Here is a 12,282-nt window from a genome sequence, read left to right on the forward strand (position 1 = left end):
ATAGATAAACCATTACCTTGATACCATTCTCTAGGGGCTCATGTTGAAGTGGGAAAGGCAGGTCAAAGACAAGACAAATGAAAAATGTTACAGGTTAAGTCAGGATGTTGTAAAATATGCCTTCGACCCCTTTGGTTTGACTTCATTCTTAAGGAGTTTGATTTCCAGAGGAAAAAAAGAAAATTTTAGGTTATAACTTCCTAGAGAGTGTTTTAGCAGATTTTAGAGCCCTTTGTTTATCCTGATTTCTGATTTCACAAATTGTATCCTTTTTATCCTCTATCCTTCTATATATACAGTAAAGTACTGTGAAGATTGGTTTCTTTACTCATATCCCATTGATTTAACCTAATAGTGTGAAGGATAATAAAACCTTGGTTGTTTTTAATATTAAATTCAAGCAGTTAATACTTCCCCCTGAAATACTAGTTTTATTCAGAATTTGTCTTTTTTTCTCAAAGCAGTCTTTTCTCTTTATACACCTATTAGGTTCCTCTTCCCTATCTTTGGCATCACGATAAGATTTTATTTGGAGATAACACAGAAAGGAAAGCTTTTTTCATAATCATCAGTGATGTGACATTGTGCATCAGTAGAGAGCAGATGCTGAAGGGGGGATTTGGTTAAAAACCCCCTCTTTTGGAAATCAGTTTTTTACTTACCAGGGACTTTCTCACTCGGTGCTTCAAGGCTGTCAGCCAAGAGTATAATCTGCTGTTTTTAGACAAACCTTTGCCAATCACTTAAATTTTGCAGTTACACTTACATAGTATGTTTCAGTTGAATTTCAATCCAAAGAATATTTAGTCATGATACAGTATCATATTTGAAAGATCATTAGCTATGTTAAACTTAAGTATTATACCAAGAACCTTGGATAAACAGTTTAAATTTATAACCAACTGATACGTCCAAAAGGTGCTAAGTATTCACTGTGTTTATTTATTATTGCTCCATTTCAATTGTTTTAACTGAACTCAATATTTAAGTTTATCTATTTTACTAGACATTATGCCTTCTTTTTACAATTTCTTGACCTTAGAGTCCACCCACCACCTCCAGTTATTATAAAGAACCGATTATGTTGTATTTAAAGTATAAGGAGGAAAAAGCCCTGCTATACTAATATAGAACATTATAATATAGTAGTAAGAGAAAACTAAATCTATGGCCAGTTTACATATTCAAACATTATAACATTAATTTACATAACAATCAAGAAAACTGAATCTTTAGTTGGCTCTAATATTAAGCAACTCAGTGAAAACCGTAAAACCATGGACCAAAATTTTTGCCCAAGGAGTAGTTTGGGAAAAGATTCCAGAGGCAGATATTCAAAAAAATAAATCAACCAAGGAAAGTATGTGATATACAAATTATTTTAGGGATGGCACTATTGCCCTTGAAAAGTCTGTTAAACTCCTCTTTTTCAGGATTGTTGTAAAAATTAAATGAGATAACTGATGGAAGGGGTCTAGCACAGTTTCTGCCCCAGAGTAAGTGCCTGTTAATAAATGTGAGCTATGGTTATAATCATCTACATTCTTGATTTTCTAGCCTTTCTGGTTATAATGTTTAGCTTAATGCAGTTCCAGTAGTATTTATGAAATGTGTGGTGAAGGGAGCACACCAGTAGGCTTCACAGAGATGTCCAGCACGGGGCTCCTATCCTCAAGGGTGGAAGTAAAGCAGATGTATTAATAAATCTGAAGCAGAATGTGAGAGCAGTACAGTACAGTGCAACACATTTCACTTTGAACGTTATGAACTTCTGATGTGTTCGCAGCAGTTGTGTAAATGTTAAAACCACAAGTAATTATTCTTTCTCTTCTGTCATGCTCTCTCTAATTTATACTGTCTCAATATTTTTGTTTATAAAAATGACTGAAAGAATGAGCGATTGTGTCAATAATGAAGACACCCCCTCATTTTTAGCAAAGAGACAGCCCCAAAATCTCAAGAAGTGAACAATTAAATGAGTCATAAATCTATCATTCATAGTTAAATGGAATTTTTTAAAGATAGTGTGGTTCAATAGCATTTTTATGATGCAATTAAAAACTATCCCTTCAGTAAATCAGTACCCAAAGGAGAATGATATTTGGGTTTTTTTTTTTTTTTGTACTGGAAACATCAGATTGTCAATTTCTTCCTTATTTGCAAATACAAGGATGCATGCTAAATCTCAGACATCTGGCTTTTGTAATGTAGTGGTAGCAACCTGCATTTTGGATTCAAATCAAAGCCTCTTCCTTGCTGACAGGGTGATCTCAGTCAAGTAACGGAAGCTTCTTAAGCCTCAGTTTCCTCATCTGTCAAAAGCTGGGATGGTGATGCCTAAATCCGCATGACAGTTAGGACAAATGAGAAAATGTTTGCCAACACAAACCTACTTGATGGACTCTCAATCTTTGGAAAAACAACTTAGTAATAAGTAAAAATTCTTTACCTCTCCCTCACAATCCAGAGCTTACACAGTATGTGCTGTACGTTAAAAGCTCATTGTCTCATTGACAGACTGTTAATTTCACACACACACACACACACACACACATACACACACACACACACACACGCAAAATCGCTGAACAAAACACAGCCCAAGAAACATCAAGGACAAATAGGCTAGATATGAAATTCCTGAAGCTCTGGTCCAGCATCAGGTGACATGGTCAAAGAGAAGAGACAGCTCTCTTTTTAGAACGTCTGATGCCCCTGAACTGGTATGGCCAAGAATAGTTCTTGGCTTTGGTATAGTCTTGGGGTATTTCTCTAAGAATATACCACAGAATGCACTGAGGTTTCACAGAAGTTTCTTCATAGTTTAACATTATGCATTATTATATAATTTCCCTAAGAAACCCCCAGAAAAAGTGGAGCCTTTATTTTGTGTGGAAGAATCCCTAATTAGGAGTCTTTAGCAAGATAAGAATCAGAAATCTGATTTGCCCCCTTTCTACATTAAGCATATTGAAATTTTCATCATTCCCAGATTTCTGACCCCTGAATGTTTTGTGGTTGCCTTTTCTCTTAGAGCTATTCAATGTAAAATATCTTTTTTTCTCAAAAAAATAAAAATAAAAACAAAACTGATTTTGATACACAACAGCTGAATAACTCACAGTTCCTAGCATATGTAACAAGGTTTCAGGCATTCAGTCTAGGACTGCAGTCTAGAAGATCATATTTTTCCACTAATTTTTTTTTCAACTCTCACTTCCAGTAGAGTAGGGGATTGTATGAGCAAGTTTATGATACACAATTTAAAGTAATTTTCTATAAAAAGATGTATGTTCATTTGAGGCACAAAAAAATATCCTGATATTGGAAACTAACTTTTAATCTTAAAACTTTAAAAAATAAATATAAAATTAATTGATGATAGTGAGCATTATTATGTATGTGACATTTCCTGTCTAACAACCCAGTATGCTGTAACTGTTTTCAAAATTGCTTTTTTTTTTAAAGTGAGTAAAACATTTTGTTGAAGTAAAAGCAGCAAATTGATACTTCAGAGGTCCAGCTATGTGTTCAGCTTAATGTTTTCCTGTGGCAATTTGCTTCAAATCCCTCAAAATCAGATACTATTAACAAATTACTAAACAAAATTATTTTTATACATTTATATATTAGAAGTTATTTCCCGGGTAACAACTAATCGCGGATACGAAAAAATACTGGACATTTCACTGTAACATTGGGTGTTTCTGATAGAAGCTGGTCTCTTAAATTGACAGTAAGTAAGTAAGCATCGTTACCATTTAAGTATATTACAGGGGAGAAGATTATTGACTAAAATATTACAAAATCTACTTTTAAAAGCATATTTAATCATCCACTCAAAATAGCACACTAAAAGTTAAAGCAGCTACTCTGGTGTTCAGTGTAGCTAAACTCAGTATTTCCTACGTGTAAATATTTATTTATCTAGAAAGAGACCAGAAATATGGTTTGAACATCACCATTCTGTGCCTCTTTATGAGAATTCAGTGTCTTCTGAACCAGAACTACTATTTACTATGCCCAAGTTGACCTTACAACATGTCCCTCAAACTTGCACATCACCTCTGGCTTAGGACAACCTTGACTGTCCTGTCCCTAGTTGTGTCCTCTCTTCATTTGTATCCCCATAATTTGCAAATGAGACTCGACATAGAAAGGCTTTCACTATTTCAGAGCATGACTTGTTCTGAAGGAGCAGTGTAGTGTTGTACTTCAGGGCACGGACTCTGGACATACTGCTTGGGTTCAAATCATAGCTCCACCAGTTGATAGCTGTTTGACATTGAGCAAATTCCTGGACCTCTCTTTTCTTCAGTTTTCTCATTTCTCATTTTTCATAGGGATACTATTAGTATCCCACAGGGTTGTTCTTGTGAAGATTAAAAGTGCTTTATATCCATGTATAATATCTAGCACTTACATAGCAGTTACAAGTGCCTGGTACTCTTCTGAGCAGTTAATGTGTATGCTTAATGTTGTGTTGTTGGTAAATAATACTATACACTGTGTTAGCGATTGCTAATATTGTTGGATGGTAAGATTCTCAATGACTGCCTCAGATGAGTACCTGAGAGCCTCTCATTCAGATTACTTTCATGCTTCTCTCACACTAGGGAAATACTTCTATTGAGAAAACTAAGGCTCAGTAGGGTTGAGAGAACTCTTAACAGAAACATTTTGAGTAGAACCTAGATTCCTCTGCCTTATCTTTTTTTTGTCCCCAACTCCTGGATGCCTGTAAACCTTTCTCTCTGCGCTGCCTCATTCAGACATCATTTCTCATGTATTCTAGAGCAAGGCATTCTAACTAGTTTCTCTAACAGCAGTCCAACCCCCTTTTGTCTCTCCTTTCCACTGCCATCATTGTTCCTTTCCTAACACAAATTTAATAAAGCTAACAACTAAGAAGCTATCTTAGGCACTCATTTTCTAGAGTATAAAATTTGGTAAAAGCTTAGTATAAAGCCTACAGTGTAAAGTTAACATAATCTTAGAGGTTCATGTTAGCCAAGCCTTCTTTTTCAACTTCGGAAAACTTTCTGCTCTTCAAGATCCATTGTTTCATCTTCAGAGGAATGCCCCTCCTTCTAAACTCTGAGATCTCTCTGTCCTGCATTCCTTCTCTCCGCAAAGCCTCTCTCTGAACCATCTGATAAATTCCTATTCACTCTTAATAGCCACCCTGCCACCATTCTTTTTCCTAGGATATCATGCAGCTTATCTTTTGGTGAAAAGTTCTGTATGAGTAAATTAGTATTGAGATTTACCTTGATATAACGACAACCTGTGGCAACAAATACTCGTCAGTGTGGAAGAAAATACCAGAGACTTCAACTTTTCATTTTCATTAGGGAAAATGTCTGACTTGTTTAATTCTACCACTTGCAGTTAGCTAAGGTAATGTGCTGTGAAATGTTTAACAGGTGCAACAGGTAGAAAAGATGCTTTAATTAACTCTCTATAAACAAATTTAGTAGGTGGGCACTTACATGATTTCCTGGCTTTCATATTATAAATTTCCTGGCTTTCATAGATAAGCAGTTTGTCTCAATAGTGTACTTGGTCATCAATTTGCAATCATTATCTAAAATATAAAATTTTCTCAAGTAGCATAAAGAGAAGAGACCCTTGATGTTTCAATTTAACAAGTTACTCATTACATTTTCAGTTCTCACCTCATTGTCCCTCAATAACTTACCTTTTAGTGCCTTTCCTGAATAATTCTTAATTTTTCTAGCATATTCTATATATCTATTTGTGAAGCACCTGAAACATATAAAGAACTAGTACTCTGTATTATCACTGCCACTAATTGCAGCAGAGGGGAGTGAATTCAGTGTGGGCTGAAGTTGTCTGAAAGGCATCATGAAAGAGTTGGAACTTTAGTTGATCCTTAAAAGATAAATTTGAATTAAACAGGAGAGCCAATACTGCCAGTTATTGAACTGCTAGAGCAAAGATTTGCATATATTCCGAGGACCATAAGGCAGGCTGTGACCATTGGAAATTAGGTTTCATAGATAGAGTGTGTCAACCGTAGACAGTTCTGAGAGCCATGCAGGGCACTGACTCAACTGTGTTAAGCACTCATGTATGAAAAAGGAACATGATGGAAGTAGCAGTTCAGAAAGACTTCCTTGAGTGGGTTGGTTAGCATCACACAAATGCACAAAAGTTTGCATACAGCTTTAAGGAACTCCTCTGAAGGCCTGAAACTCCTCTTAAGGCCTGGTGAAGAACCCCTCAACTAGAGACCAGACGCCCAGATGGAGAGTTGCTGAAATATTTATTCAAATGGTGATGAAAGCCAAAGCTAAGATGGTGGCAGTGGAAGTAGAGACAGGCATTTTTGAAGAAAAATGAATAAGATTTGGTATCTCATTGGATATGGAGATGGAAGAAGGAGAGGGGATAATGGAAGATGACAGTTTGGTAGATTAAAAAATGGTTATGCCAATGGCAGAATTAGCCATGGTCCATAGTGACTAATTCTGTTTATGCTTATTAGTCTTATATGCTTGTATTCATAATTCAAAGTCCTAGAAAAGAAAAAGAAACAAGTGAAGAAAACTCAAAATGCCTAAACATCCAAATAAAGTTTCAGAACTTTGAGCTCAAAGAGAGCTACATGTTCAAGTGAGCTCTGTGAGACAAGGCAAAATGCCTTCCTCATAATATCTTAAGCCAGGAATATGTTCTTTGAATTTACAACTTCTTAAAATAGGAGTCAATAAAAAAAAAATGCAGCAAGTGTTTGCAAGTTAACTGGGGAGAAAAATGTTTTTCTCCTAACACCACATTCAAGTTCTATGTATTGACACTAACTTTAATATGAGTATATACAAACTTGTAACCAGAAGAGGTAGATTCTCTAATCCTTTATGTAAGTTAACTCATATATGCTTAAATTTGTTATTTTTATGTAAAACAATATTTTTAATCAAATGAAACTATAAAACAAACTGACTCTAAAGTTGGTCTGTACTTCATTTTCTTATAATCTATAATCAGGAAATCCATTCACTCCTGCTTTATAATTTTTGTGCCTTTAAGTGGTCAGAGGAATGTGACATCTGCATACAGTCACGTCTAAATTGATAATTGTCCAGGCAGAGGGTAATTTTAAAACATAGCATGAAAAAAGGTTGAATCCGTATATTAGAAGGTTGTTGAGAGGTGGTGTTTCCCACCTCCCGGACCCCTGAATTTAAATGCGACCATTCTCTTTGGTGAATTTATCTTAAGGTGGGACAACAGGCTCAACACAGGCCGCAGCGTTCTGAGTGAGGAGGAGGCTGCGGTTTCCCAGCCGGTTTAAATGCAGGCTCTTCTTAGCAGTAAACCACACGCATGTATTCATCATTGATTTTCAAATCATAGGTTTCTATATCACTGGTTTAGGATCCACAGTCTTGCATTCCTGAATCTATATTATGCCCAAAGAATAACAATTTGGTGGCTGGAAACAGAAATGGTTATTATACGGCTCCAAAATGCTAGCTGGCACAATATGCTAAAAACAGCAGAAATTCACTAGCAAAAAGCAGAATTTATTTGTTCTTAAAAATAACTTGATGCTCTAAAAATATGAATGTAAGAAGTGTCATCATGGTTCAAAATATTTTACATTTCAATATGTAAACACCTTAAAATATGTGACTAATCTTCTAAAATGGCGTAATTTCCAAATAACAGGAAATATTCCAAGAGAAAAATAGAAGGCTTTTTAAATCAATTTTTTTAGTTTTGAGGTATTTATTGAATGAAAAGCTACAATGTATGTTTACTTTTTTTTCCCCTACTGCTGCCCTGAATCACTGTTTAAAATGTGGGCAAAAAGACATAGGCTTTGTTGGAATTTCTCAGAGAGTTTACTGTAGAAAATGCTAAAAAAAAAAAAAAAAAAAACTTTTCTCAAGGCCTCCGTGAAGCATTTCCATTTTCGCACACTGGCCCAGTGCTTGTCATATCACAGGACAACACATTTCACGAAGCGGTTTTACTTCCTTTTAGCAAAATAACTCCTCCATGCAAACCAGTATCGGCATCTACCGAGCTGGGGTTTTAGTTTCTTCTGATCTATTCAAGCTTCATTGCACTGCTTAACAGACTTTTTTCTCCCCCTTCTTTTGAAATTACCCAGCTAATTTTCCATTTGATTGTTTATATAAACCAGATCTCACACAGGCTTAATAGATAAGTGACATATGTCTTCAGTGTGTCCATCTGACCTTCAGCTGACAGCAAAGTATAGAGCAGAATTGACCTTGATGTTCTTATTCTCTTTTTATCCCATAGAATCTATTAATTCAAACTAAGTTCATAACATATTCACAAAAATGATTCAGGATGACATATTAAATATAAAACTCCTCTAAGCACTCCATTTTGTCAAGCATTTTTTTTTAAGTGAACATACTCTCTTTTGTTTGTTTTTTTCTTCTAGTGAGAGAAAGTAAATGCATTGTTTTATGTAACAGCTTTTGCCATGGAATACTGTTCGAATTTACTGTAAAGAAAATTTTGGGGTTTGTCATATTTATCTAGCTTTAGAGAATTTGGCTAATTTTCCAGAAGTTTTCTTACAGAAGGGAATTGATATTCAGATTCAACCAACATTTCTTAAGTGACTTCTGTCACTTAACACACATTTTGGGGATGTCCAGTTTGCTTTATTTTTGTTTTTTTGCCCCAGGAACTGGGATAATTTTATTCATAATCCAATTGACAGACTTAATCTTGTAGTTATTTGTTATATATTCAGCCTGTTTATTCATGCATAAAATGAGACAGGTAAATGAATGGGATATGAAGAACAAATCTGCTTTATACAGTGTGCCTCAAATATATTTTGCTTCTAAAGATGTTCCCATAAATATCTCCTGAAATATACCTTTGCTCTGCCTTCCCAGTTCCTCATGGCCTCTATCTCAGGCCATCAAAGTAGTCTCCAGACTGGTCCACACTAGCAGGCCTTACTAATTCCTGAGTATACCAATGCCAGTAGATCTTTCTGACCACTTAGAGGTCTGTGTCATACCTCTACTCTGAAACTTTCATTTCCACCATATAAACCCAAGGACTTTTAGCCTGGAATTTGAGATCTCCACAGCCCAACCCCTGTATCCCTCCAGAGCCTCTGACACCCCTCTCTTTTCACGGGTCCCCTTCTAAACAGGTTCCTCTCAGTGCCCCTTACCATGCTCTTTAAACTCCTACCTCAGCCCTTTCCTACTGCCTAGTCACAAGCCTAACATATCTTCCTATGGCCTTTCTTTAAGGCCCTCATCAATTCCTGCCTCTTCCGTGAATCTTTTATTGGATCACCTCTTCTCTCCCGGGAACTCAATAACACTTAATCTGGATTACTCTGCAGGCACCTCACCCTACGCTGCCTTGTATTGGTCTTTATGTTTTCCATGAGTACGTATTGGATTACCACAAAGAGATTTCAGAGCTTTTCAAGCCTGGGGCCTTGTCTTTGCATCCTCACTGGGTAGCACACAATCTCACTCATGCAGGGGTAATAGATACTTGTGTTTTGTAATGATGGCAATAACAATGAGGTTTAACTGTCTGCTTTAGAAAGCTTCAGAAAACAACTGTCTAGTTTCTAGCAAGGATTGTTGAATCAGGTAGCTGAGTTCTCTTATTCTCCCTTCAGAGGCAGTGGAGGAAATCAGCAGATGTCTTTCTGAGTCCACTGTCATGCCAGCTCTGCTGGCATTTGTAATCAACTCCTCCCTAGCTCTCTTGGTCATATTTTGAAATATGAAAAATGCAGACCTTGGGATACCCACTTTTCTGTTAGTAGGATACTGAACATCAGAGACCTAAGAAAACCCTTTCAGTCTTCCAGTTCAATGGCTATTCCTGTGCCTTGGTGAATCAGCACTTTAGCGGAGGCATCATCACTTCATTTCAGCTCCAGGGAAGGAGTCTTGCTTTCTGAAGTTCTGTGTGAGGAGGAAAGCAAGGGTTGTACACTGAACTTAGTAAGGAGGGCAAAGCAGATGGAAGAAAAACCATAGAGAGAATTCACTCAGAGAAAAGCGGAACTGAACAGCAAAATGTGTAAGCGGCTTCCCCTCCTCCTGCATGTCCTAGAAATTACAGTCTTGCTGGTATGCCCTTTCTTCATTTAAGGACACACAGACACACAAAATAAAACCCAAACCAGTGAACTGAAAGAGTGAGTCACGCCAGCCAGGCCTCCGCCAAGCTAGTCAATTAAAGCGCAAGACCAGTTCTGTGCTTTTCTTAGACCCTGAACTACTGTCTGACTTTCTTCCTGAATATTTTTGATAGGAAAAAAAGTATATGCTGACTTCTGAGCAAGTTGATGTATATTGGCTCTCTTCTCATAAAAAGTTTTTAATCTTCCTTCAGAGGACTATTGAATAATTAATTGGGTTACTTGTCCCATGGAGGTCAAATCAGTCATCCTATGGTTTTGCAATGTATGTCTTACCATTAAGCTTTTGTTTTTATTCTCATGTTGTGTATTCTTCGGAAACATATTTGACCTAGATTTCTTCCTAAATGCTTTATTGTTTTTTGTTAACAGGGAACGGGTATGGCAATCCCCGAAACTCACCAGGTCTGCTGGTCTCACCTGGTAACTTGAACAAGAATATGCAAGCAAAATCTCCTCCCCCAATGAATTTAGGAATGAATAACCGTAAACCAGATCTCCGAGTTCTTATTCCACCAGGCAGCAAGAATACGATGCCATCAGTGGTAATACAAAACTACATTTTAAATAAATATTGATAATGTTTTGTATATGTTTTGCTGTTTTTGTATTTGTCTAACTTGATGAATTACTTAACATTCTCCCAGAAAATTAACACACCAGTGCCATTGACAGAGCCTTGCTTGTATTTAGCTATTATTTCTGGTAACTGGTTTGCATTTCCCTTTTCCGTGTAAAAAAATATATATATATCTGGTGAACTTCACTAGGCTGATGTTCTAGGATAAGAAAAACATTTTCTTTTAAGGCTTTCAATTTATAGTTGGAAAAAAATCAGACACTACCATCGGTCAATCTCTACGTCCCATAAGCAGAGTAATAATAGGTAATGAGGTACTTCATAACATAGTATTTTTACAATATTTATGTCCTCGACATGCTAACAATGAGAAAATACTTTCCACAATTTCTAAATGAACTTTCTCCTGTTAATTAGCAAATCCTTTCTTAGATGTATTGCAATGATGATATCTAATACATTGCATGCCTGCACACTGCCTCAATTCATCTTTCCATACATGTACTTCATGAAAATAGCTCTCTCTCAAAAGCAAATTAAAATCCTAGGCATTTTAGGAACAAAGGTTATATTTTACATCAAAAAAGAATTGTAGCACCTCTAAGAAAGATAAATAAATAAGAAATTTTAAATAGAGATTATATCCCCAGACCCTGTCATTTTTCTTTCTTCTGGTTCTGCATGCCTAAGATGAAGATAATGTTATGGGACCAAATTCAACAACAAAGAGACTTACATCAGTGTTCTACAAATTAGCTTTGCTTAAGAGCAAGAACGTTTAAAACCAAGATTCGGTAGACAAATTTAGATCATTCTGCAAACACATTTTTTTTTTCTTTCTCTGCTCTGTGGCAAGCTTCAGGGTAAAACAGTCCTGTGAGCTGATTAGTTTATTATGGCACAGTGCAGATTAATTTTGAATATCAACCAAAAACATCACATAATATGCAACATTCCCTTCAGAAAAAAACTGGGTCTAATAAATATAACCTCCTACAGGGCTACAGCCAAGCAGTGTGGGCCGTGCATGGCAGGCCATCTCTATCAACAGATTTATTCCAGGTCCCTTAAAACTGATGCTGTCCCAGGGAATCTGTGATGGGTCAGTTAGGTCCCTCTCTGGCAGCCAGGTGTGTAGCTCCCCTTCCTCCAGCAAGTGAGGTTTCAAAGCACAGTCTTTTTTTTTCCTTCAAAATGAAGTGATGAAATAATGAACATTGAGACACTGACCTGGGCTGAAAACCGGGTAGATTGTCTTCACATTTGAGACAAACAGCTCATTAAGGGAAACAAAGAATGTCTTTGTAAGGAGTTATCTTTGGAGTCTGGGTTTTAAAACTGTTTAAACTGTTGTGTCTATCGGAAGATGCTTTTCCTTTTGTTGAAAAGATTTTGCCCAATTATAAATATTTACGGACACTAATTAATAAAACTCCTTCCGCATGCTCTCAGTCTGAGGATGTCGACCTGCTTTTGGTAAGTGGTGAGAGCGCTTCCCTCAAAT

General features: G+C 36.4%; 1 protein-coding gene and 1 long non-coding RNA gene across 51 annotated transcripts in view; one reads left to right on the plus strand and one right to left on the minus strand.

Moving 5' to 3' along the window:
* MEF2C (myocyte enhancer factor 2C) overlaps positions 1-12,282 on the plus strand; it is a 166,380-nt gene that overhangs the window by 144,757 nt on the left and 9,341 nt on the right. For 35 of the 50 annotated variants that reach the window (XM_054684202.2, XM_054684201.2, XM_063810299.1 and 32 more), the window contains one exon: positions 10,571-10,743. In XM_054684202.2, the coding sequence (XP_054540177.1) occupies positions 10,571-10,743 (173 nt within the window). Of the gene's footprint in view, positions 1-10,570; positions 10,744-12,230; positions 12,255-12,282 lie in introns of all 50 variants that reach the window. The other 15 variants (XM_054684198.2, XM_054684205.2, XM_009448872.5 and 12 more) reach the window with 1 other exon arrangement.
* The window catches only part of LOC112209212 (uncharacterized), a 72,039-nt gene that overhangs the window by 42,361 nt on the left and 17,396 nt on the right, over positions 1-12,282 (minus strand). The window lies entirely within an intron of this gene.

Source organism: Pan troglodytes, chromosome 4 (genome assembly GCF_028858775.2).
Source record: "Pan troglodytes isolate AG18354 chromosome 4, NHGRI_mPanTro3-v2.0_pri, whole genome shotgun sequence".
NCBI lineage: Eukaryota > Metazoa > Chordata > Mammalia > Primates > Hominidae > Pan > Pan troglodytes.